This window comes from Nanorana parkeri, unplaced genomic scaffold, assembly GCF_000935625.1.
Source record: "Nanorana parkeri isolate BGI_ZX_2015 unplaced genomic scaffold, ASM93562v1 scaffold1661, whole genome shotgun sequence".
NCBI classification, from domain to species: Eukaryota; Metazoa; Chordata; class Amphibia; order Anura; family Dicroglossidae; genus Nanorana; species Nanorana parkeri.
In genome coordinates this window covers 52,421-80,420 of record NW_017307929.1, presented here as the reverse complement: position 1 = coordinate 80,420, position 28,000 = coordinate 52,421, and the positions used below count along the sequence as shown (strand labels likewise).

Below are 28,000 nucleotides of genomic sequence, written 5' to 3'. Positions count from 1 at the left end.
GCATGCATCATGAAGAGTCGGCAGCAAATAATCGAATGTGACATTCACCAAACGTGTGTGTGTAAAATACATGGTTTGAATATGCCATATGTGCTTTACTGGAATAATCATCTGATGTGTCTGCTGTGATCATAGTCTTAAATAAAGATTGCATCTTCTATGACAGTGAAGAAAGTATCGTGCTGTTTCTGTACCTAGAAACCAGTGGGAAGCAGATGTTGTTTTCTATTTAATGCCTTTGCTATATGCTTTCAGAATTTCTTTGGAGAGGCGTGTTGATGGGGTGAAGGAAAAAAAAAAAAAAAAGACAGACTGAGTATTCCGGTCATAGCAAGTTTCTCAGCTGATCTTTGAGGATTGAAATGGGGGATGTGGGCACCGTTTTTGTGATGGTTTTGGGGAATGTCAGCACAATGTATAAATCATACTCTGCTCCCTTCTCCTCCTCAGATCCATAATACCCTGTGCTAGGATAATCCGCTCTTCAATAGCCGCAGTAGTGCACTAAGTAGGCCGTGTGCCATATTTACGATACAAGTGAGACTGGTGAACTGACCACAACAATTGTAAGTACTCTTGGGCAAGCAAGTTTCAAGTTGCAGAGCCAAAGATCAGGGCCACTGAGACAAGTATACATTTACTGAAACGCATACATCTTTCCAGAGATCCAGATGACATTTCCTTAACATGTCATCCCACTCAAAAGTAATATTTCAGCTACAGAAAATGGGGTAAGTCACTCCCTGACCTATTATTCCTTGGGGACTTTAGTGGTGACATATCTCAATGGTGTTCTAACCAGTAAGAAAAAGGTAAGCTTAGCTTTGAGTGTAGTACTTAGAACTAAATAATGGGAAACCTGACTAATGTTTTTTTTTCCATATGGCCTTTTCTTTCAATATATAAAATGCTGAAAACCTGGAGAGTAAGCAGGCAGTGCTTGCTTACTCTGCGCACACTGCCTGTTCGGCATTGCGGTAATCGGAAGCCTGCCCCTCAGGGGGGCGCGGCTTGCGATCATCGCAAGTACGATCTGCCTGTCCAAGATAGGCAGATCGAACGTTTTTTTAATTACCTTACAACCATCGCAAGACAAAAGTATTGCGATGGTTGTAAGGTGTGTGCCCAGCCTAAGTCCCTGCATGGGCAGTGCACTGGCAGTCTTAGAGAAGTTAACCGGTAATGAAGAGGATTTTTTTTTAGTGGTCTGAGCTTACTATGTGTTAGCCTAATGGCTAAGATACATTTGGCTGACAGACAATTTAAATCTACTGGAAGGATGTGGAAGACAATTGTTTACAAAAGGAAAACAAGCCAGCTACAGAAAAAAGCTGGATATGGAGGAGCATGTGGTTCACTTCCCTTCCTTTCATTAGACAGCACTAGTGCTTGGTGATTAGCCCAAGCATTGTCACATGGGGCAGTAAAAGGGTCTTCAGTCATTCATAAGCTTCAACTGGAGTGCCTAAAAAGTAAAAAAAAAAAGTGCTACGGTAGCAAATCAAAAGCAAGTATGTGCTGCTTGGTAAGGGGGCATAAAAGCAGATATCCAGCCAGCAATGAATGGATTTTCCCCTTCCTTTCAATTCCTCCCAACCTCTGGTGAATGAGCATGCTTTGCTTTCCCCCCCCCCTTTAAATATATTAAATGTGGAAGTAAGGTAAGTGGCCCCAGCATCGTGACCACCTCTTTAGTGCTGATAGGGAGGAGTACACTTAAAACACAGGTTAGTGAGACAGGCAATTGAAAGTGTGTTGGATTTTGGAATGCCACACTGTAAAGACGAAGACGTGGAAGACGATACAGGACCCCACACTCTACTTTTTATTTTTTTTAATTAGCTTTAGTAGAGTTTTGCTTTAAAGCAACACTTTTACTTTTGCCCTGCATGTAAATTCTCAGGTCATTTTTAAAAGAAAAAACTTTCCCCTAAAATTCCTCTAACATGAAAATGCAATTAGTAAGTTTGTCTGTGCAAATAATGTGTCAGGTAAAGTGAGCATAAGATCATTGTTTTGAATAACATGGACTATTTAGTGAAGATGCAAATGGACTTTCAAGCAATTAAAAGAAACATTTTCAGCTGTATCTCTATAAAGGTGGCCATACACTTTACAACCATAGCAAGACCTTAGTCTTGAGATGGTTGTAAAGTAATTAAAAAAACGTACGATCTGCCCATCTTGTACAGGCAGATCGTATTTGCGATCATCGTGCGATAATCGCACAGTGTATGGGCACCTTTAGAGTTTTGTAGGTAGGTGAGTTATTCGTCATGGAAATCATTAGCAGGTGGCGTTTCTAAAAATTTTTTTTTTCTGTTCCTTTAGAAAAACTAAGGTTCTTTTTTTATTTTTTGGGCTGTGCAGGCCCAATGCATTGTTTCCAATAGGCCCTGTTTACACCGTAGTGTATACAGCAGTGAAGTGCAGTACCTCTTGCTCAGGGTAAGGCATTCACCAGGCCAAAGCTCCGCCCCGTTGGATGAAGCCCCACCCCCAACAGGTCCCCAAGCTGGAGGAAGGGAGGAGCCTCCCTGTCCCTCACTTGCTCCTCACCACTGAGGCTCCCTGACAGGTTACACAGCGGGGAGGATTACCCTGCTGTGTAACCTGCTAGAAGCCGATCTGAATGGAGAAAAAGCTGTTAGCTTCAGACATGAAGCGGACAGCTTTTTTCTCCATAATTCTAGGTAAGGCTCTGCCTCACCTGACCGCACATCCCTGGTATACAGTATGCACTTTGTGAAAATAGAATATGCTGAAGTTAAAGGCACTGAAACACATTAGAATACATCTCCGTGTGTTACAACGCGCATTATGAAAAAGTAAAATAATATATTTTGACTGCTATGATTGTTCTTGCCCACAGCCATGACATTTATTGGCTTGCTTACCTGCCTTCTCAAAATCAGCCACAAGAAAGTGCTATAAAGAGACATTTCTTTTACAACAGAGCACACTGTTTTTCTATGGTAAGTTCTCAGCCCATGAAGAAAGGAACAAGTGCATTCTGGGACTCAGACTTCATTTTGGAACCAAGGGAAAGAGAATCTGATGCCATCCTGAGCGCATGTCTGGAGTAAACACCCAGTTTCTCCTTATGGGAGCATCACTGGTAGGGGCGAACTTGTTTTGCACTCTTTGTTATCACTCGGTTTACACGTTCATATATTGATTGTATGTTTTCATGTTCTTTTTTACCAGTTTCATCCACCCCGTTTTGTTAATAAAGCTTCAAGATTTCATCCGGTCTGGCTTATTGCAGAATAGGAGGGTTTAGCTGCATGTGGAGCTATACACAGGGTAGCGTGTAGCGGGGATAGCAACAGTGATCCAAAAAACGTGCACATCAACACGATGTGTTAAAACATTTAAATGTCAACGCACGTCAACTCAGGTGCATTTAACACGTCAGTGTGAGCTACATGCAATGAACATGGTGTGAGTCCAGCCTAACTGAAAATCTATTGATAAGCTGAAACTATCAATTTGTAACTTTCGTGAAGAGTTTTACATTGCAGTTTCTCCCCTTCGGTTGATTGTTATTTGCTTACTTTGCAGAGGTATGTGGCAGGTAGTAGGAACATGGTACTACATTTTTGCCCCCTTTTTCAAACTATAAATCCTTAAACTTGGACTTCAGGCACATATAAAAGACAGATTAATGCAGTTCTCTACTCATAATAAATAATTAAATGTATTTTTAATGCAAGCACTAAAAGTATTTTAATTAGACTTTGTATCCAGCTTTCGTGATCTCATGTACAACAGAGTTCAGACTGGGAGAAGGAGAAGCAGAACAAGGAGCCATTGATTTGTGCTCCAGTGTTCATGTGCTAACAAGGAGCAAGACAAAAAGGAGGAGGGTGACCGAGAGATGAGCTCATGAGTCTACTGCTTTTTCTTTTACCCCTTTCTCCAGTTATTGGCTGGGGTATGGTCCCCTCCCCTGCCAATCAGGGCTGTGTGACAAACAAATATTAGGACTGGATGGACAGGCATCAAAATCCTTTGGCAGGTAAAACAGCTCCTATGTATATACATTATTTAAGCTTTTTCCTTAGGTCCAGCTTTAAAGCAATATGTCCAACACCTTCAAGGAAGTGACATTTTCTATGATGTTTTAAAATGGTACAAACATGACTTAGAGTGACCCTGTTGGGATAACATAAAATACAGATAAAAAGCTTTATGCAGTAGAAGAGCTCTTATACTCTCCTCTCTGGCGGCCTGTTTTTTGTACCATACCTCCAACTTAGTGTTGCAGCCTCTTAGTCTTCAGCATTGGACACTTCCGGGAGTATCAGATGCCCATGTCTATCACAATGCACTATGGTACCAATCCCCTAAGTCATTGCTATGTCCTGCAGTTGTATATGGGTAAGAGGATCAAACTACAACATAAGGCACGGGCAAAGGCATGTGACATTCCAGAAATATGAAAAACCAGAAGATACTGACAGAAGGTGGAAAGGTAGAACATACAAGCAACCAAAGAGGTAAACATAAGTGCTCTTCTATTGCAGGGGGTCTTTCCTTTGTATTTCTGTTAACCTGACAGGATTACTTTAATACTTTGTAATTTGTTATATAAAATTAAAAATTGTATAGAGAGACAGAAGATACAATTGTTACTATATACATGCCATCCACTCTTTCCTTCTCCATGACATTTTCTATGCAATAATGTCCCCTCTTGGAATAAAAGGCACAAGTGAAGTTGTCTGGCTTACCTGCTCACCCACTCCCATACAGAAAGGCTTTCAACATTGGAAGGGGGATACTGTTCATTCATTATCAAGATATTCAAAAGTAAAGTGAATAACCCACATTTAAAGCTGGAAAACTCTAAGTATATATTAAACAAAGATGAAGACAGTAAAGGGAAACCTATATATGAGCTGCCATTTTCATTTAGCCCTTGCTTTTTCTAGAGTAGTTATTAGGCAAGCCAATTACCTTCCTGTTTGCAGCCCTATATGTCATGGGTGTTTTTATTCATGACAGAACAGGCCTTACTGGGGAAGATTACTGCTACAAATGCAATTTATTTCTTTGGTCACTGAAGACTTAAGCCGGGAGGGGCCTTATGTTGGCCTCTTACATTACATTCTGACCTTACAACCTCTATACTATTCTCTTGATACCTACCAACAACAATGTCAAGGGAGGGCATCTCTAAACAATCATTTAATTCATATCCAGGTTGACCTTTGCATTATAGTAGTTAATACATCTAAAAGGACAATGCACAATTAGATTGTATTGCATGTGGAAAGCTTTAGTTTAGCGTCAGAGCATTTATTAAATTAGAAGCAGAATGGTTTATACATATAATGAAAAGGCAGCAAGGACAACAAATGCATGGAAATAGCCATAGCTCATACCTACCCACTATGGTCACCATCCAAACTAGAATATAAGTTACTCCAGAGATCCAAACAGCGGACATAATAAATGTCAGAATGAACCATTTATGCCAAAATTTTCTTCTGCAGTCAGGTATAGTCAGGTAGAGCAATGTAATGATTGGCAATGACAGGACCCACAGAATTCTTTTCAAATCATCGTCAGGCATTGCAAACACACTTGGAGGATCTGTTATATAAGATAACAATAAATGCATGCAACAATAGAGGCTGAAAAACCACAGTGACATCTGACAGAATAGGAGCGGAAACCCTCTGGAGACAAAGCTTGTAACTATCAATTAAGGCTTCTGCTGTTCCATGGGCAGCCTTTATTCTTTCCGCAGGAACCCTTTAAGCAAGGAGGCTGGTTTTCCAGCAGTCAAAACTCTACATGTTCCTTTGTTATCATGGTTAGTGGCTGTAAAGGTCTATATCCATTTTAAAGATTTGTTCTCCTGTGGCTGACAGACCTGATATTTTGCATCAACAAAGTGGGTTAGACAACAGTTACCCCCTTTGAGTATAGTGATGTTTTATATAGATTTTTAATCTGCCGCTAGCTACATTTATCGTGATGGACAGTATCAGTAGTAGAACTGATCTCTGTACCTTAGGCTCAAAATATATATTTTTAGTAGAAGGAGGCAGAAGTGTGGAGTGGTTGATACCAACTATTGTGCACAGCTCCCACTCTTGTTAAACAGCAGTGTGTAAAAAGGCATACATTAAGTTCAGGACTGTAATAACGAAGACAAGCTGTTTACATTAACCTTTGTCAACCCATATTAATCATATGATGGCTTTGTTGAGACAAACAGTAATGTAAAAAAGGGCAGTAAACCAAAGAAATCAGATAGCAGTAATATTTGACTGAATATCCCAAAAGTCTATAGTGATCTATATTTTGTGGGTTTATTGAAGTGTAATGGAATTGAAGGTTCTTGTGAATGGTGAAACAGGTGAAAAGGAGGGAATGCCATTTATGCATTTATGAATACACTAATATCAATATGGAATGATGCTGCTCATTGTGTACAGTAGTGATCTTGCTTTGCCTCCATACATAAAATTGGTTTCCACAATTTTAGAATTTCCTGTTTTCATGAATGATGATAGAATAGCCAGCCCATTAGAGGGACACTTGGCAATGTACAGGAGAATAATACTTTTCAGAATACAGCTAACGCTTACCTTCATAAAGCTCATTAAGTCCATGTAAACTCATTGAGAGCTGAGAATAATCGGAATCCTCCTGAAAGATGCCACTATCTGACCGGGAATGATGGCGAACTACATGTACACTCTCTTCTTTCCATCCCAGTAAAGGCTGCTGATCGGTACTCTCTTCTGATGCTTCTGTAAAACATCTGCAGCAAGGACTGAACTTCCTCATCATGTACTGACTAATTCTTATGTCAAAGCACAGCACTGCTATGTAGAGTGCATATACCAAAAGCAACGAAGCAGATTCATACCTGCAACACAAAAAACAAAATATGCTTAACCGTCATCTTCAATTTTCACTTCTGAAAACCTCTAATTAGCTGAACATGATACGAGTTGCCATCTTTTCTAGAAAATACATAAAAGAGCATAGCTTGTTTGTTAGGGATGTGGTCTTAAAAGGGGATGCAGTTTCGATGTTATGTAGCGGAGTGGGCAGGGTTGAGGCCTGCAATTTGCCAATCTGCCTTTAGATGTCCCGATAGACAATAGGGACTGGGAGTCACTGTGCAAGTTCAGGATAGCTCTGCCCCGGGGAGCTCTATGGTACAGGGCTAAGCAAGATATATAGGTTTTGGGCGGGAGAGCCACCCAGTTCAGCAGGAGTGATACATAGGAAGCATAAGGCTGTCAATGGGAAGGTACAGGACCAGGCCTACCAACATGCAGTTGCTGTGGACATCTTTCAGCTTCCCCTGGGGGAGGGTAGAAGCCAAGGAGGACAGGAGCAGCACTAATTAGAAGGAACTACTTGCATGCCTTTAGGATGCAGGACTCTGGGCAATACCTTTCCTGTGGCTCTGGGCTACACATCAACTAATCCCCTCTCTACTGTCTCTGGTAACTATTCTGTGTGATTGATAAAAGAGATGTGCCGTCATCAGGAACTGGGATGTCTAAAGCCTGTATTGTATTGTATTGTATTGTATATAGGAAGACGTTTAAGCAAAAATTGATGCCGGACCACGCTGACAGCAGCTTTGTCCAGCATCTCACCTAGCTCACCGACATCGCCGGTTGCCAGCAGTTCGACAGGATGCAAGCCAGAACGTCACGCTCAGTTCCTGGCAACCAGATATAATGTATATATCTCCTGATACATTTACTATTTTTTTAATCATTGCAGCAAGGGACTGAGCAATTTCTCTTTATATTTTTGAATAACATTTTCATTATATATACACTGTGTTTCCCCGAAAGTAAGACCTAACTATCTTCAGGGATTTCTGTAATACAAGACCTACCCCGAAAATAAGACCTAGTTCGGTTGTAGGTCTTATATTACAGAAATCCTCGAAGATAGCGCTAGGTCTTATTTTCGTGGGTTGCTGCACATATAATTGAATTGTACACTCAGACCCCTTGCTGGCTGCTTGGATGCATACTGGCCGCAGGTCCCTCCCGCACACCTACACACACACCTGGCTGCCGCTGAAAACTACATTTCCCAGTGAGGTCAGCTGAGGTGAGGGAACTTCTGACTGGTCGCTCCCTGGACAGCATCAGAGCGGAGAGCTCCAGACAGCTGCAGCCAGGTACCATACTGTGACACTGTGTGACAGTATTCTTTCACTCCCCTTCTCCAGTACTGTATGAAAAAAAAATCAGACCTAGTGTGTGTTTTTTTTGGGGGGGGGGGGGGGGGTAATATAAGACAGGGTCTTATTTTCGGGGAAACACGGTAGTTAAATTATCATATTTTGCATCCGCACCTCTTTTCCTTCAATCACTAAGGTCAGTATTGGGTTTTTTTTCCCCTCAGTCACTGGCGTTTGTATTGTTTTTAGGTCAACTGCTGCTGCACATTGCCATACAGTTGTCAGGTTTCTTTTACATTTCTCTCCTGCCCCGAGTTCAGTGGAAAGCATCCTCATTTCCAGGACACGTGACTGCCCATGCTAGCTTGTGATTGTTGCATGGTGAGAACCAAATTACATAAAAAAACTTTATGATTGGAGAAAGTGATGGGGAATAAAGACAGGGCACTTGTTCTGCATTACAAGTCTTTTGGCTCTACTACTAGGTAAGAAGGATTTACCAGCCAGTATTGTTCTGGTAATTATCTTTTCACCTGCGTGGACTTTGTTACACAATTTACTAGCTTACTATGCTCACTCAGTGGTAGGCCAGGGATAAGGCAGATGAAAGCTGTATTGCACATAACAAAAGTGGTGTCTTGGAAATAAGTAATTCGAAAGCTGGTATAGAGGCCTTTATAATCCTCATCACTATGCATTTTAACAGCTTTGACCTCTGCTTTATTTATATATTTATTGGCTTGACACAACTGTTGTAGTTTAGCAAACTCAGTGTGGTACTTACTGGAAAAGCTGCTCTAAATCCCGAGCTGCCAATCCTACCAGTCAACAGGTACATTTTGGATGTACATGGTAATGTGGAGTTCAGCGGTTGCTTTAAGGATGACATATCCTTTAATAGGAAACTTCACTATTTTTCTGTAATGTATACTTTCTTTTCTTGTCCTTGTAGATTACAATCATCCAGGAGTAGTTGTTTTTTTTTTTTTAACTAGCCTATTATATGCGTGGGCTAGAGCAGAAGTGTGCATTTTAAGTGCAAGAGTTATATAGAGTTCCTGCCTTATTAGATATTTGATAACTATTCTTTTCAGTTTGGTTTGGAGAACAGTAACACCTTGAATGCCAACAAAAATAGGAGCATGTCTGTTGGAGATTTTAATTCAATAGCCGATAATTAGGTATGTTTGACTGACATCATTCAGTGTACATAGATATCATACTGATGAACATCTTACAACACAAAAACACCTCAAACACAAAAGCCTCCTATTAAATGTTTCTTACCAATAAATTCTGTTGTCAAATGTTATGGCAATTACTGCTCCTACACTCACTGCATATGCAACACAGTCTCGAAATAAGGGCCAGCAAGACAGCCTTAGTACCTGTGTGAAAAAAAGAAAACAGAAGAGCAACTGAGCCAATACAGTATCACATGTCCCAAGAACTACCAATATTCTTCATACTATATTGTTGCTTCATTTTGATGGCATTCATTTTGGGCACACCAAGGCAGCGCACCTGTGTTGTAGCACGGCACAACATACGATTATGCAAGTGCCCTAGAAACACACACGTGAATAGCTAACCCAGTGGTCTCCCGATGCAACCTCTTCCCCTTAAATTTTTAACAATTGCATTAAGTAGAAAAAAGGTTTTTTGGGGGGAGGTATACAGACCCTGCTTGGATACATTTTAGTAAAAATATTAAGTTTATTACATACTGAATAAATAGTATAAAATCATGAGTATAACCATTCTCAAATATCACATCCCCATAATTTAACTAACATTTGATACCACATCTGTGTGCGATTGGAGAGTGTTGTATCTAGTCCCAACTTGTTTCGCATATTGCTTCGTCAGGGGATCATGGATTAATCTAGCAATAAAAGTTGTACACAAAATGAATTCTAGGCAATACAACATATCCATAAATAACTTGTGTATGATATGAGAAAACATTACAGTCAAAGCAAGCAAAGAGGAAGCCCCACCACCAGTAATCACCCGGTACTTACTACCCTAATGTGGTAACTGAAGAGAGATGGAGATTCCTAGACCAAGCGGGGACGGGCATAATAACCACAGACCCAGCTTCTCCTTCCAAATGTTGCCTGGGGGACCCCGGGGGCCAAAAGTGGGGAGGCGTCCAGGACCAGAAAGTGGGGGAGGCCCACCTTTAATCTGTCAGAGCTATCTAGATGATATGCTTGAGCCACTTAATAACCAATATCCGTAGCTGTTTTCGAAACCTGTTTGGTGGACAAAAATTAAATCTAGTAGTCTGAGGAATAAGCTATAGCAGCCTATGTAGTTAATGTTATTAGTGCTACCTACCCTATTAAAAAGGTGAGGTGGTGATCCATGATCCCTGACGAAGCAATATGCGAAACGCGTTTGGACTGGATACAACACTCTCCAAATCGCACATAGATGTATCAAATGTTAGTTAAATTATGGGGATGGTTATACTCATGATTTTATACTATTTATTCAGTATGTAATACAGGGGGATTTTAGGTATGTTTGTTTGGGCAGCCTTTAATTTTGAATGACTGTAAGAATTATTAGAATGCATTGACAACAGCATAGCAATACAGATTTTTACTTGGAAAAAACCCACAAACTTTCAACATGGAACCTTATTTTATACACTGTACACGTGTTTTACTTTTTATACACACATGGAAGCAAAAAACATCCTACTAAATCTTTCATCAATATCTACTATGTTCATAAAATGAAATAGTCAATTTGTGTAATATCATTATGAACTTACAGGACTATTCAAAGAAGGGTGAAGAGTTTGGAGAAGGCAGGAGAAGTGGAAACAACTAGGAGAACATAGCTACACTGGAAAGTGAGCTGAATTGGAGAATTGTTCCAAATTTGCCATTTTGGCCTAGATTGTTAACTTCTCCTGCCTTCTCCAAGCTCTTCACCCTTTTGTGAATAGCCCTGCTAATGTTTGCTCAGCTAGGGAAGTGGAACACTTAAATTTAACTTGACAAATATAAAATGCTTATTACTACACATATTTAACTGATTGAATCGATGCATACTTTTGGAGATGTTCAGCAGAGGAAGGTCTACGCACCATACCCCATAGAGAGATACCGGTATTAATGGAGTATAGACTAGCTGTAGAAGCTTAGTCTCTTTTTTTGTAATTTGCACTGTTTGTATTTATTTTATGTGACCAATAATGTTTGTATTGTTTTAATTGAAGATCTTATCTGTGTACCTAGCTGTATGCTGGGTTTTTTGTTTCTCCTGATAAATTGATGCATACAATGATTACAAATTCTACAACACAATCATTTTTAATGAAAACTGCCAGTTTTGTTGGAATGGGAAATACTAACATCCATCTCTGTGCACAGGAAAAGCTTGGAGACAATCCGAAGAATTTAGAGGGGTTCTGTACACGAATGGTGTACAGGACACCCCCGGCTTGCCATGTTGCACAAAAGTGACCGGTTTAAAAAAAAAAAGCATAGCAGCTGCAGACTGAAATATAAAATATATGTATATATTTTATGAAGATTAAATTACAAAATGGATTTGGCAACAACTAGCTCTATATTTATTTTGTGCAAAGTACACTAGGTACCATACCGCAGCTGATAACAAGCAACAAGCAGCACATATCCCAAGGAGATTATATACAGCAGATCCAACAATAGTGCTGATTCCAATGTCCCCTTTGGTGACAAACACACCTGGAATACAAGATGGAAAGGACATTTAAAGACGGTAGAACAGCTGAAAGATTATAGAGAAGATTAGGTCAGCTAATGCATTGCTATGATCAGAATGTTTTTAGAAAAACCACAAAAGCTACTCACTCACTTATCTCTGGTCTTCACTATTGTCACTCTCTCCTTATTGGCCTACCTTTACACAGGCTACCCCTTCAGTCGATCTAGGGTCTATACCATCCTCTGGAACTCCCTACCCCAATCTGTCGGCCTTTAGGAGATGCCTGAAAACTCATATCTCATCTCATCTCATCTCAACGCCTCTACCTAACCACTGAACTATTTACTCTCAAATCATTCCCACACAGCTACCACCTTTTGCATCACATGCCCCCTCCCTCTTGGACTGTAAGCCCTCCCAACCATCTTGTTTTAAAAATTGTATTGCAACTGTAATGTTTTCCTTATATTGTAAAGTGCTGCAATATATAAAATAATAATTTTAGGACATGGATGAACTCTGTTAAAAAGATTAAACAAATTTAAACAATTTAATTATAAACAATAAACAGTTAGTGGCAGTGTGGATATTATGCACATAAAATGTTTACTAATAGTTACATAAATTGCCAACAAACAAACATAAATCATCATAAGGACTTAGAAATACGATTCACTGAAGAAACCAGAGTATGAACAGTGATGAAAAAAGTCCTCAGCACTCTGCTAGCCTGCAAATAAAACATAATGGGTTTCACCGGAAGGGCCACACACAGCTTACATTTTGGCCAAAAATTCAAGCAGTACATGGCCAGCTTAAAACGCACATCACTAAATACATTCACAACACGCTTTTCCAGAGGCTACGCCACGCCTCACTAAAAGTACAGCAACATGCAAGGATGAGATTCTCTTAAAGCATCTGTAAACCTACATGTAGATGTACCTTACAGGATATATATACAAGATTAAAAACACGAGGTGGAAGGTGCTTTGTCAATTTTTTCTCAACAAGGTTGGTGCAGTTAATTATAAAACTGCTCCAGCAGAAGTATCTTAAAACACAAAAGCACAGATGGCAGTATGATTTGTACAATCAATGATGGATTCCCTCAGGAAAAAAATAAACACCCATCCAGGGAGTATAAAGAGAATAGGATCTCAGATAATCAGTAGCCCATTCCCTTCCAAGAATAAACCTTGGTTAATTTACTGCTCAGGAGGGAAATCAGTAGGAAGAACATTCACGTGATTGTTAAAGAGTACTTTGACCTCAGGACCCACATCTGTCCTTGGTCATTAAGTCACGACCCAAGAACGCACCACTGGAAGGCACTGCATTGCAGTACCTCGCATTCCAGGGTGTGGGCGATTGGACTGTGGATGGGAGATGCGTTGGGGTGCCATTCAAATGAACCAGCACCAGAACGCAGTATGTGCGATTGCATGGTACAGTGTGTTAATCGCAAGGGACCTTGTGAGTAACGCACTGTACTAGTGTGAAGGGGCCCTCAAAAACACTGACAGATGCACACAGACACATTCTCACAGACACTCCAAAAAATGTTATTTTATTATTTTTTTTACGATCCACCCAGTCTCCCTACCTTACGAGAACTGGAGTGGATCCTCAGCCCATGGTCCAGTGTGGGCTGCTGTGCTGTGATGGAGCTCCATCCATATGTGGATTGCCTGTACAGCTCCCATGCGTGTCAGAGGTGTCGGGAGCCAGAATGTGACATCACTCTGGTCCAGGAACCCATCACACTCCTGACCACTTGTTCCATAAAAATAACTCTGGCCTACGGCCATGGAAGCGCTGGCCCAGCTCGACAACCCTGGTTCTGCCCATTATATGCTGGGAAAGAGCAACGCTTTGCGCCGGGAGATCTGGAGGGAGACTCCAATTGCAGCAGCTCTATTGTGGCAAGGTCCTCCCTACATCCAAGGAACGATACTGGCTGCAATGGGACTTGCGTGTGCCTTTCCTGGGAGAGCAGCCCCGGGAGGAATGGCGGTTGGAGCTGGATTGGCTGCTCCAAACTGAACTGATGCTTGATGATGGGTACCGGGCGCTGAAGTGGTATGTCACCCAATTGTGTCCATGGCTGGAGAACAATGATTCCACAGAGGGCTATGACTTCGGCGGCCCAGGAATTATATATTTGAGGCGCTCCAGGAGGATCCACAATTTTGGAGTGCACAGGAGTGGAGGTGGGAGGACATAAGTGATTTTAGGGAGTTGGAACTCCCCAGTGAGCTCGGATTGAGAACTGATCTGGACTTTTTAATTACACAAGAATGGGAGCTGGACCAGGCATACAAAAGACTGTTCAACACTGCTCAACAGCATGCCCCAGCAACCACAGATGTTTTGGAGCCGCTAACCCCAGCTGAAGAGCTAGCGTCAGGGCAGAGCACTGCTGACCTCTGCGCAGCACCAACAGCACCTCTGAAGCTCCAGGGAGCTGGGGTAGACGGCCCCTCTCCCGAACAGCAGGCTCATGCAGAGGAACTACTGATGCCAGCTGAAGAGCTGACAACAGGGTTCCAGGGAAAAGAGGTAGCCAACTTCTCTCCCCAACGGCAGATGAAGTTCCAGGGAGAAGAGGTAGTCAACCTCTCTCCCCAGTGGCAGATCAGCAGTCTGGGAGAGGAGGTAGTCATCCTCTCTCCCCAGCAACAAATTGGGATACAGGAACAGGAGGTGGTCATCCTTCCTCCCCAGCAGCAGTTTGGAATCCATGTAGAGGAGGAAGCCGTCCTCCCGCCCCAACAGCAAGCCAGAACTGAGGATTCCTCAACAAAAGTGCTGACACCAGGGCAGAGCACCACTGGTCTATGTCCCGCACTGTTGCCTGTTCCAACCATCATGGGAGAACAGGAAGCTGGCCTCTCTACCAGCACGTGGCTTTGGTGTCCAGAAGATTCTGGCTTTATCTCCCTCCAGAGGCACCATGTTTGTCAGGAAGGCACAGACAACATCTCTCCACAGCAGCAGAGGCAGGATGTCCTTTGGATGGAATATGTGGACTTATGCTGCCCGACAAATGCAGGTCCAGACCAGTTGGGGGACTGGGACCTGATAAGTCTTCTTTTGGGGGGGAAGAAATGTCACGGAACCCACCGTGACCTGGGCTCCTGGAGGGGGCTGGAGGCCGGCCTCCTTCCCAGTGACTATGGACCAAGGATTATGGAGACCCCCCTTGTTTGGTTGAACCGGGTGTTCGGGGCCCATGGACGGCTGTTGCGGTGGAGCCTGGCCCTACATGGACATCCCCAAGTGGACCCCGTAGAGGGTCTCACCGGGTCTGCCATCTTTTAACTTGGGGGAGCTATGTGATGACATGGTGATCAGTTTTAGGAGTTAAATGTGTATTGGTGTTGAGTTATGTTTGAGTGCGTTATACTGTGTAACCTGGTTATGAAAAGACTGTCAGCACCATCCCTCGTTATCTCCCATTGTACTCTGAAGGAGCCCAGGATAATGACATTCTGGCCAGGCTCCTGCTATGGCTGTCTGGAGCTCGTTAGCAGGGGAAACCCTGTGGTGTTATGAAGACAGATTGTCTGGGGAGGGCAGGGTGGATGTGATGGGATTATAATCTGATCTCATCACTTGCTGTATAAAAGGTTGCACAGTTGCTCAATAAATCAGAGTTTGTTTCACCCTACACTCGAGTCTCGACCAGTGACTGGGGAAACTGGGAGCTAAAGATCAGCGGGTTTGCAAATCTCCTGAGCAAGGAAGAATACAGCGGCGGACATACTCATCCCGCGTACCGGGGTCCGTCACACAGAGCCTACAGAGACAACTTGCTGAGCATGAACATACAGACTAGCATAGACTAGCATTGCACTATGGCGCCATCTACAGCTCAGAAGACAAATACAGTCAGTAATACAATCAGTATGCTGTTGCATTTCTAACAGGAGTATGTACCCTTTTCCCAGGATGAGTAGACAGTCGAGTCCCAAACACCATCACACAAGGAGGATAAAGTTAACCCTGTGTAAGTTGTAACAGGGCTTAGACAGCGTTATAAGGGAGTCAGGGAAAAGAACAGGGGATGCGAGTATCAGTGTGCAAGTTGTTCTATTGCTCTAGGCAAAGAGTATATAAGGCTGGATTTACACTTCTGCATTGTGGCAATCCCTGATCATGCAAGTAACATGTTGTTGCATTTTGATGACATTCATGTTGGACACGCCAACGCACCAAGACAACGCATGGCTACACTTGTAAGTGCATTGCGTGAACATAAAGGGCCATATGTGATGTTAGGCACATTAGGCTGTGTTGGCAGCCCATGTATTTTGAATAGGCTGCCTTTGTACAATGTAAGTTAATGCACCACAAATAAGTAAATGGAACCTTAAAAAAAAGGTACCCGTTAGGATTAAAATATTCACATGCTTATTTTAGGTCTGAGACTCACCAACAGCTAAGTGTAGGATAAGGCTGATATGCATTGAGCATACACTTACCAATATTTCTATCCTGGCAGGTTCCTTTTAATAGTAACATGCTTAAGATTATTACATAATATATTAAACCATTTTTGTTTAACAATTAAATAGAAATAACAGAAAGGCTGTCATGCATGACCCAATGAACAAATATGCAGATCAGGAAAGCCATAGTGAAGTCAGAACTCATGATCTCCATATTAGTTATAGGTCAGTGACTTGACGTACCAGAGCACATTACTCAGCAGGGCAGTCAGACAACCAGCATTGTCAGAAGAATAGCAGCGTTCATACATCCTTATTGCAGATTTCTTGTAACTGCAGTGGAGGACTGATCCCTATGGCTTTAAGCAAATTGGAAGGCTTTTGGTAGAATACTTTACAAGCCAATATGGAATTAAAATATTGGGTAATAAATACGATTTCAAAGTTTATTACGCTATCGCCCTGCTTTACAGTATCAAGTCTGCTTTGGTTGGAGTTACGTTTTGGCCAAATTGGGATAACACCTATTTTCAATTTCTTACATGTTTCTCATTCACACAACATAAGCTAACAAATATGTAAACATTGCTTCTTGCAGCTCAAATTGGTTTTACTTGGGTTAGGGTTTCTTGGCTTCTTAACCCCTTCACGACCTTCGAGAGTCTGTTCCGTTTTGTCGAGCCGGCGACCGGCTTTACAGTGGAAGCCATTCTGGTGGCTCAGCTCTCGCCAATTCGCATCTATGATCTGGTAAATAGGCTTCCCCCCGCCCTGTTTCCCAGGCTCCGTTGCCACTCCTGTGGGCCTGGGACCGGCTTGACGGGAAGCTGGGGAGGAGATGGGCAAACATCCGTGCGCCGATCCCCTCCCCGTACTGTGTGACCGGGAGCGACGCATATTGCATCACCTCCGGTCCCACCTCCTGAAGCCCAGCAATAAGCTAATGAAGTGCGATCTGCACTTCAATAGCTTATTTCAAGTGTAAAGGTGACACTGGGGGTCTTTTGGACCCCAGCATCATCTTAAAGAGTACCTGTCACTGCCAATAGGTCATCACATGGGGGGGCTTGTAAGCCCCCCTATGTGATCGCAATTAAAAGTAAAAAAAAAAAACCCACACAAAAAACAGTTTTAAAAATAAGATTAAATTAATTAAATGTAAAAATAATTGTAAAAAATTTAAGTCCCCAACCCGTCGAGCACACGCGTCGTCACGTAAACACGCATTGTGTGCGCCTACGTACGAAAATGACGATTGGGCTACACATGTTGGGTATCGCCGCGCACGCCAGAGTGAGAACAATATATCTAGGGCCAATATTAACACATAGCTCTAAACTGATGACCTGTAGCGGCTTTTAAAGAGTCGTCTATGGACTTTTTGGGGTACTGAATTTTTAACCTGGGCATGTTGGGTATCTATTTACTCATTGTAACCTCATCTTTTATACGTTACAAAAACAAAATGGTTTTATATAGTGTTTTGGGGCACTAAATTTAACTTAAATGCATTTTTCACAACATTTTTGGGTTTGATAATAAGTTGCGCTAATGTCATGCTACATAAAAATTTGCAACTGCCACCATTTTATTCTATAGGATCTTGGCTTTCAGAAAATATATGATGTTTGGGGCTTTGAAGTAATTTTCAGACCTAAACTGTGAATTATAACATGTAAACAAAAAATGAAAAAAGGCCTTTGTCCTTAAGGGGTTAAGGATTACATTTTTACTGCATGCAGTTCAAATACCCAAATCTATTTTTATATTAGCCTCCTGTAATCCCCTGCACAGTAGCAATCAGCGCCAGTCAGGGCTCTAGTGCATGGAGCAATGCTGTCAGTTCAACACTGTGGACCTCCTTACAAGAGGGAAGAGCATAAGAATGGCCTTAGTTTGTTGTTGCACCTTTATGATCCGGTCAGCAGCCATGGCCAGAAAAGGTGACTGAGAAAACAACACTATCATCCATGTTTTCCTATATTCACCCATCAGAAAATTATTATTACCATGATTTTGCAATTAGTTAGAGTAACAAAGTAGAATCACATATACATTAGACAAGTGAGTAAGGATCTGAAATGATACATTGTGCTTAGAGTTTTGTGGAGAACATTCATTTTATATTATTTTCATATTACCTAGAAATGCAGTGACCAATTCTGGTGCTGAACTTCCCGCAGCCATGAACGTAGCTCCAGCCACATCCTGGGAGAGGCCAAGGCCTTGCATGTAAAACAAAATCCAAGAGTCAGGGTTCAGAAGAATGGCTGCATGACTGTGCTGCCACAATAGTTGTATAAAATATGACAATTCATAGTCATGGATAATATTCACATTAATGTGAAATGAGAATTGATATACTGTAGTTGATTTTCTTTAAGCCATGTGATGGCAGCATTGTAGCTGGTTCATGTGTAGACATCTTGTTTTTCTGTGTTCCCTCCCAGCTATGATGTATTTCCCCTTGTGTGTTATGTACCGCCCTTCTTCTCCACTAGTCTAGTGTCATGGCTGACAGTAACATGACCACATGTTAATCTGCATTGCATACTTGAAAACATTACTATCTCTGACCTTCAAATAGTGTCTATTCATCCATCTGCAGTATCCTGTTGTTTGCTGTAACTAACCTGCTGCAAGCAATAAAGCAATCGTGGATGAAAATGTATTTGGGGAGTTCAGCTATCTGATAAGGATTCTCCACAGTGATTACATCTGCTTATACAAGCCAGGCATAGAGGTCTCAGCAAGGGATATATCGCTAATACAACAATCAGAGTCAGAATAATGACAATATTTAAATGCATTTTCTTTTAAAACATGACTTTATTTAGGTTTCAGTTCAAAAATGATACTTTTTGTACTATTTATAGTGTGTATTGTATTGTGATATGGTTGTTGTTTCTCAGTACACGGCAACAATACTAAACTAATGTCTTCTCTTCCGTGACAAAATGTAGCGAAAATGAAAGTCCACATGTGTGATTTACATTGCAATGCATTTCAATGCGTTCTTGTATCTAGCACTTACGTTCGCTGATGATTTCCAGGGAAGGGAGGAAATAATCATCACAGACAACGGACACAGCCAGAAACATGTATAGTATGACTAGGAAATGAATGACAATCCCTCCATCTTTTCTCTCCTGTTCTGTGAATAATCCTCTGGGAAACTCAGAGGATGGTTTAGCGATGCAGAGTGTATCATTTTCTGAAAAGAGATAAATATGGCTTAGACGAGACTTACTCCCAGATAAATCACATTCTCTTGCTTGGTTCTTACCCTTAAAGGCCAAGTATGGCTAGAACTGATATTTCAATAATGGACGGATACTGGTGTAATGAAACAACACATCGACTTCTTCCATCTCCTGGGGACTTCGGCTGTGAGAGTTCCACATCTGACATTCTAGCCATGTTCATTATGTCAGTCAATGTGCATTCAAGCAAAGAAGAATCTCTACTTCTACATTCTACATTCTACTCTACTCCTTCTACATTCTACCCAAACAAGGTCATAACTGTGGTGGGGGGGAAGCCAAAAAAAAAAAGAGTAAATTCAGGACCCATGCTGCTCTATGCGGAGACGGATATAAATGGAATTGTGTCCTTTATATCAAAATTACCTCGGATCTGGCACGATCAGATCTGGCAAAGTGGAACTCTGATCCGTTTGATTTTCCAGACCTTGCTGGAGTCGGGGGTAACCGGAGGTAAACGTACGCCCATCTGGTTAGACTAAAGCTGGCCATACACCTTACAATTATCTGCAGATTTTCTGTGGTCAGATGGAAAAAGTGCAACAGATTCCTCCTTCTACGCTAAACTGTGTGGATGGAGTAATCTCCACCTGGGCCAATCTGGTGCACTTTTTCCATCTGACCACAGAAAATCTGCAGATAATTGTAAGGTGTATGGGCACCTTAACTTTGGGATTCCAAATCTGGTCTGCCTATAAAACTGACAGGCACACCTGATCGGAAAGCCCATGTGAAAGGACTTTATACCCATATTAAGGGTGTAACATGAAACATGGACACATTGCACATACATTGCCCCAGCTATTTCTGAGGACTACAGAACCCCTAACCTCTATGTTATAGAGGAGAGGGGGGAGCTGTTTGTAGTCATGTCCTATGGTGACATTGCTTGACATAATACCTGTAAATATAAACCTGTTAATAAGGAAATATGGAACGCGTGAGCAATCTGGTGCACTTTTTCCATCTGACCACAGAACAAAATTTTGTATGGGGCCCCGTGATTGCTAGTTATGCCACTTGCGGAGCCCACCTGATATACCAAACAGCCCACCTGAGAGTGATCCTGCAGACTTTCTATAGTGGGCTCTGCAGGGTCTCAGATGGGCTGCACACCTCTAACCTGCCATCGCTGTCCGCCAGGCCCCGTCTCTTCTTCCGTACCCGGGCCCCGCCTCCTCTTCTATCGACTGGCCCCGCCTGCTCTTGGGTCGCTGGCCAGTGATGTAAGACTAGGCGGGGATGCTCTTAGGTGGGTCCCGCCTCCTCCTTCACTGCGAACGCTAGCCTCTTCTGCCGCAGCTGCTGGCTGTCACTGACACAGCTCCGCAGTGGCTGTGAGGGGAAATCAGTGATCTTCACAGCCGCTGGTGAGCAGCGTCAGTGACAGCTAGCACCCTTACATGCCATAGCAGCCCACACAGCATCAGAGGGATGCCCTGGATGGGCCCCCGTGCCCGGGCCCCATAGCGGCCGCCTGGGTCGCTATGGCAATTGTTACGCCACTGCGCGTGAGTGAGGCTTTGGATTCAACTCAATGACTCATGATTGGAGATGGTCAGACAAATTCAAATAGGGCATGAGGAGTTTGGTGAGGCAGTTCTCATACACAAAACAGGGCACCCCTTGACTAGGCTTTGTACACATGAAAGAAACATGGATTTCTACAAATTCTAGTTGCCTGCTTGCCATCCTAACCCTCTTGCTTCAACGCCTTGAGTCAGTGACCTGGAACAAGTACCCTAACTAATAACAAAAATGTATCTTCTTTCTGCATCACTCAGGTGTAGATCCTCAAATCATCTCTGAACTCATGTGGACGCTGTCCTTTGCTCAGTTTAAGGCCTCATTCACACTGCCGCACGTATGTGCGCGTACGTGCGTATTGTACCATATGGAAACTATGCAAATAAATGGCTCCATACACACAGCCGCGTATAGAGCCGTATATTTGCGTAGCGTATATATGCGCAAAAACAGAATGGAACAGAGATGCGTCCGGGCAGCGTATTTCTGCTTATTTAAGCGCATATACGCGTGTTTACGCGCATATACGCGTCTATACGCACGTACAGCACATTAGAAATTCCATTACGAGTGATGCTTTCTGGGATTGCATATAGTGCACGCATATACGGATATACGCTCGTATAGACGCGTATATACGCAATATACAATTTTGCTTGCGTTGTGTGTGAATGAGGCCTTAATCTGGTACATTGGCAAAAGCAAAGTGGATTTTAGAGCGTTGTGATGTCTGAATACATTTTAGGGTTTCTCTATTTTTAAAATACGCCGACACTGTCCTTCCTTCTGGAGGGTGGCTACTTTTGTTCCCCATGGTCCCTGTGTGTGTTGTAAAGTAGCCACCGCTCCAAGCTCACTCCTGTGATGGACTACAATGTCATGTTTAGTTTACTAATTTGTATTCAGATTGCAGATCTCAATACACACTAGATTGTAAAATGTATTCAGACATCACAACGCTCTAAAATCCACTTTGCTTTTGCCAATGTACCAGATTTAAACTGAGCAAAGCAAACTGGCGTTTGACCTCTGTGACATTATCATGATGACTATGAAGAATGGAAACCCATACTTTGATATCTTGATGTAAGACCCATGTCAGGAAACAAAAGCTCTGCTTAGTTCTTCTAAACTTCTACAAGTTTTGTCAATGTAAGCAGATACTGTACTGTATATATAGTGTCTTTCATTGTAATGATTTAGCAAAATTCAGCAGAGGCACGTGAAACGAGTGATTCACGCCAAACTTTATGGGTGCACACAATGCACAAGGCTAGCCCTACATCAAATGCTAACTCCTGCATTTTTATGGCAATACTTAATAAAAGGGTAATAGAGGAATTTGTAATATGATCTTGATAACAAGGTCTCCTGTTCCAGAGTGATGTACAAATTCCAGCTCTGGTAATTTTTCTTTTACAATCTATTTTATTGGAAGTGTCGGAAGGTAGGTAAATTAATTTAAAAAGTAATTGCGCATAAATAACAGACCTGTAAAATTATGCAGACTAATCATTTAAGATACATTATCAGCTAATGTATATTTTTATATAGGTGGGCAGATGTTCCAACTTTTACAGTGTACAATACAAAAAAAGAATATGTGCCCATTAGACTGATAAAAAAATATTTGAATATGTAGGATAAGGAGATAATTTAAAAACTAGTGCGGGGAAATTCTCATGCACTAGCAATTCTTGAGCATTTTGGTGGCCAGAGAAAAGTCCCCATAGAGGTGCACATAGCAATAAGGACTGTAGAATCATTTCACAGGGCCAACATTCACTCTGTCAATGCCATTCTACGTTGACTGACCCTCCTGGTTCATGGACTTTCTCCTTCAGCCAGTACAACAATGGCATGGGCATATCTTATACAATAGTTGCAAACAGTATATCTGGTTTCAGTATTACTGGTGTGTTTGCCTATCAAATGCTGTAGACAGCCTGAGGCTATTGTCTCAGGCAGCATCTCTTAGGGTCACGTGACTGCTCTGCTGCACAATGTTTGCAGTGTGCCTGCCGCCCCCTTTCTGGCCAGAGCGTCCCTGGTTGCCAAAAGCCGCTATTAGCAATCTGGGACACTCTGGCCACAGCGATGCCGTTAATCCTGCGCGTATGGGTGGCGGCATCACTGCACCAGCATCACTGCACCAGCATCAAACCACTCACCCTACCCCCATGTCATGATATACATGTCTTGTATGTATTACTATTATTATTAGTGCAACTTTAACTTTTACAACCAGCACTGCTCCCTAGTAGTGTATTTACTATGCTAACAGCTCTCCTGCTGCATATCCTTGGTACATACTTCATGTTAAAGGTCAATTACACATATTTTCACAGTTCTCATTGCCAGCTGCTAGAGAGTTAGCCTGGGGCCCCCAAAGTTCTGCTATGGGGCCCCACAATTTGTAGTTATGCCCCTAGGTGAAAAAAAGATAGCAGTTGCATGGACCGAGCAGTGACTGACAGCCTGGATTGGTCAGTACGGTGGGAGGGCACATGTGAAAGGTAAGTGGGCCTTGCTATGCATTATGGGGAGAACCCACCCACCACCGCAGAGTTTAGTTTTGCTTAAAGACTCACAACTCCCACAGATTTGGCGTGCATGTCTCATCAATTTGACCAATCAATCCTTAAAAAGAGAATTATAGCCAAACTTTTTTTTTTTTAGTAATCTTTTGGGTCATAGGAGGACATTTACTAATGTTCTCCTGTGACCTAAAGTTCAAATATAATATACCAAGCTACTGCCCACTATATGGTGATAGCACAGAGCCGCACTGCAGCTGAGAAGGATCAATATTGTTGGGATCCACCCCATTGCCCGATTGACAGCTGGCTCTGCCTCCCTAGAGTCAGATCCAGCGGTGCCGGCCCCCTCCCTTGCCTGTCCCTCCAATGAGCGCTGGAGGAACAGAGAAGGGAGGGTGGAATCCATGCAGGGAGTGGCGACTGTCAGTCACTGCTTTCTGCAGGGAGAAGCTGAGCAATCAGCGGTATGTGATCACTCAGTTCTCGATCTATAGAGCCGGCATGTGACAGCTGCAGTGTCACACACCAGTTCCAGCTATTGGGAAGAGTACATTTTATTCTCCCAATAGTTCTCCTTTATTTGAGGTCAAATATCGGTTAGCTATTAGTAATTATAGTGTTGGTTAGTATTAGTTAAACAATCCAGACCCTTTGTTTTTGTATTCTTTTACAGTTTTTGCAATTACTATCTTCGTAGGTAAATCATTTCACAGCTCAACCTGTTTAAATCAGCTTCAAGAAGCTTTGTAGGACCTTTAAAAGGACCCTCCAGCTCCAATATGAGGTGATTTGGGACCCATTTACGCTTTTTCTTCAAGGGTTAGCTTGTTGTGCTGCCATTCACTATGAATGTCACCCCAGTGCACTAACCCAAAAGACCTCTGTCATGTGTTGCAGCACACCACAATGCACTGTAACATACTGCCATGCATTGTGGGGTGCTGCATCGGAAAAAACGCGGCTTTTTTGGCCATTCTGGTGCGGTGGCTGCCCATTCATTTGAAAAGGCTGCCTTAAGACAACATACAGTAAAGCAATGCACCAGAACAGCAAAATGTGAATGGGCTATAACTTGCTTGTTAAAAAGCTTGGTGCAGCCTGCTAGGAGCTTGTTTAAAGTAAGCTGCATGGCCAGCTTACTAAAGCTGGCCATGCACTATGCGAATTTCACCCAGGTTCTTGATGATCCAGCCGTAATTGCACAGTGGGTTCCACTGTTGGCACCATTCAAGCTGGCATCCCTCGAACAGCAGATTAATGGAACCGGGTGGAAAATCTTCAGCTGAATGGAGCTTGTAGCCAATCAGCTGCAAGCTCCATTTGTGTACTTTGACAGCAGCCATCAGCCACTGTCAGAATACAATGAAAACAGCAGGGGATTCCTCCATTCATGCCTGTAAGCATAGATGGAGGAATCTTATATTTTCTTCCACAGCTAAAAGGAAAACCAGTGTATGGCCAGCTTAAGATCTGTTTAAAATCCCAATACTGCAGTTTTCTTTAAAGTTTAACTTAAGACAAATCCTTTCTTTCTTATGTTTTGTGAAAGGATTAGAACCCCTGTCATCTTTTTTGCAGTGTACCCGCTGGGGACGTTTTTTTTTTGTCCTGGTGATTACTGTAGCACAGAAAGAAAGTAATGGGAAATCCCAGATTGTAGAGCTGTAATCAGGGCAGGATGTAGGAGGAATCTTACAATATAGACGCCTGTTCTGGTGACAACTGTCAGATAGGGGAATTCTGCTCACTTTGTAAAAGAAGTATATACATTTGCAGTGAAATTTGAGAACCCCCCACTATGTGTTTATTATGTCCATTCACAAAGCATATCTAGAAATGTATCAATAATATATCTATATCTATATTTTTATTTGTAGTTGTTTCTGCAAGGACTATAAGCTTTTCTGAACAATTTCTGGAGGGGCACGCTGTGGACAGACTGAGTTTCTCTGATTAACATACGATGTGCTATCCAAGCCTGGAGATCTTTGTTAGGACAGACAGTGAGCACATCTAGATTGATGATGGATGATGGTGATGAGAGCTGCCAGCACGGAACAGACAGGGCAATTGTGGTAAACAATAACTGCCTAGCCCCCTCCTTAACATTACATAGAAGGGGAAAGCTATGTGGGATTTTTCAGCAAGTAAGAGAATGATCAGCAGTTAAGTATTTGTAAGTTATGGTATGTGATTGGTAACAAATATAAAAGTAGGTGGTAAACCAGTTTGGCTGCAAAAAGTGGAAATACACTTCAAAGGCTTTAGCTGCCTGAGGGTGGCAGCTCTGCAAATACTTAGTAAAAGCATGTTGTATAATTGTTCTTTTACATACATGTTCAAGACCTTACTGGCAGTGCAGTCCATATTTGTGTCAGGTCAGATTTCATTAAAGAACTCCAGGCAAGCTTTTTCTTAACCCTTGCAGTGCACACTCCAAGGGTAAAATGCTCGGTTTGTCTAGCTGCAAAAATAGCAAAAAGTTACACTCGGAGCCGGCTTACTCTTAGATTGGTCACTGGAGCCTCTCTCCCGCTCTGCTGCAGTGGTCTAAGGATCCTTGATTTATCACATTCTATGCACTGTGTATAGGACGTGAGGACACTGAGGGACATCGCAGCAGCGGGAGGAGGCGATAGGTTGGAGGAAGCACTGTGACAGATGGCCAGCTCCAAGGTTTTGGGTGAGTATAACTTTGCTTTAGTCCTTTACAGGGCTGAAAATAATGAAACAAGCCAGATAGTCAGCATTTTTAGAAGAAGTCAGCAATGTTTTTCTGATGACAGGTTCCCTGTAAATATGAGTGCACCTCATTCCCTTTCGAAACAAATACAGGAACATAGACCAATAGAAAATGAATAATTCAACAGATCACAGCAAACTTCATACTTTAGAAAACACATTTCAATAGTCACTGACCCCAACATCTGTTCTCCGCAACTTATCATCTAAATAGCACTTTCTGCACAAAGCATACTGCATAGCAAGGGAATCATATCCTGATGTATATAATACAATGAGTGCATTTACTAAGCCTGGAGCAGAAAGAATCTTGAGCAGTTGCCTATGGCAACTAATCAACTTTTAGCTTTCTTCTTCAAAGCTTAACGTAAGATGGAATCTGATTGGTTACTATGCACAGCTGCTCCAGGTTCTGTCTGCTCATATTTTAATAGATTCCCTCCAATGATTGTTATCAAGATACAAATCACTTTGGATTTTTGTGTTGCACAATGGGACAAAAACAAAATTATAATTTCATTAAAATATGGAAAAAACAAAACTAAGATGTGTCTAATGATGACAGCCCAATGTTGCAGAATTATTATTAGGGGGCTACCATATTCGCATGGTCTGGTACAATCTGTTATCTACACTGAATTCTGTTATTACAAGCAGGTTTCCATCATCAGGCACAAATGGGAAAACCTGTTCTCTGCTCCCGTCTGGCGTTTCACCTTCATCATGTCACAGCATGGATCCCTCAACGGTTTTGCTTGAGGTCGCTATTCACACATTGGGGAGGTTTTATATGGGAAGACATGACACTTCTGGATAACCATGTACACAAAATACAACCAGAACACACACTGACCTACTTCTCTCCGGACCCGATGCTTTGCAGTCACTCCATGGGACAAGGCCTGGTACAGCAGGTGCACAGATGCCCACAGCAGCAGGATGAAGGTGCATATTGCTAGAGCAGCCCTCCGTGGTCTTTTCCTTCTGCCCTCCTGTCCTCCATCCAGTACTGCTACCTCCATGGTCTAATCTCAGCACTTCCTGGTTGTGTCTGCCATGTACTAAGAGAGAGGCCAAGTTAATCCTCATCATGTGAGGCAGGGTGTCTTGTCCACATGCACCAATTAACCCTCCTCAGGGGACTACATCAAACCTCGTTGGAAGTGGATCATGAATGCGACCCTGAGGGGAGACCTTGAAAACAAAGTACTCAATAGTTAAACTCAGATGATGCTCAATCACGAGGTGTATGAGACTCTAAAGTCACAGAAATATTTCACCCGAGGCCTTAAAAAACCCCCAGAAACAAATCACATTTCTAAAACCAGGGTAAGAGTGATGTTTATTTAATGAAAAGCTCACATAAGAACTTCCGTAGAAATGACACGTGAATATTGCTAGATTATAAGGAACAAACAAGCTTTTCAAAATCCTGCGTTTGAATGTCAGGTTAGAGATTAGCATGTTCGAAAATCATCAAGTGAGGCAAATTTTACTGGACTGGTGTAAAGGAAAACAGTGCAATTTGGAGCTATTGCTCATAGCAACCAGTTTATTAGTCTTGATTTCCTAGTAAAATAAAAAATGGAA

General features: G+C 42.2%; 1 protein-coding gene across 2 annotated transcripts in view; it reads right to left on the bottom strand.

Moving 5' to 3' along the window:
* SLC24A5 (solute carrier family 24 member 5) overlaps nt 1-27,578 on the bottom strand; it is a 34,304-nt gene extending 6,726 nt beyond the window's left edge. The window contains exons 1-7 of one of the 2 annotated variants that reach the window (XM_018571048.1): nt 27,260-27,578; nt 19,373-19,554; nt 18,480-18,563; nt 11,801-11,904; nt 9,464-9,564; nt 6,606-6,889; nt 5,395-5,601 (exon numbers count right to left, since the gene is read on the bottom strand). In XM_018571048.1, coding sequence (XP_018426550.1) covers nt 5,395-5,601; nt 6,606-6,889; nt 9,464-9,564; nt 11,801-11,904; nt 18,480-18,563; nt 19,373-19,554; nt 27,260-27,432 — 1,135 coding nt within the window. In that variant the 5' untranslated portion in view covers nt 27,433-27,578. The remainder of the gene's footprint in view (nt 1-5,394; nt 5,602-6,605; nt 6,890-9,463; nt 9,565-11,800; nt 11,905-18,479; nt 18,564-19,372; nt 19,555-27,259) is intronic. The other variant, XM_018571049.1, reaches the window with a different exon arrangement.
* Between the last annotated feature and the right edge of the window lie 422 nt (nt 27,579-28,000).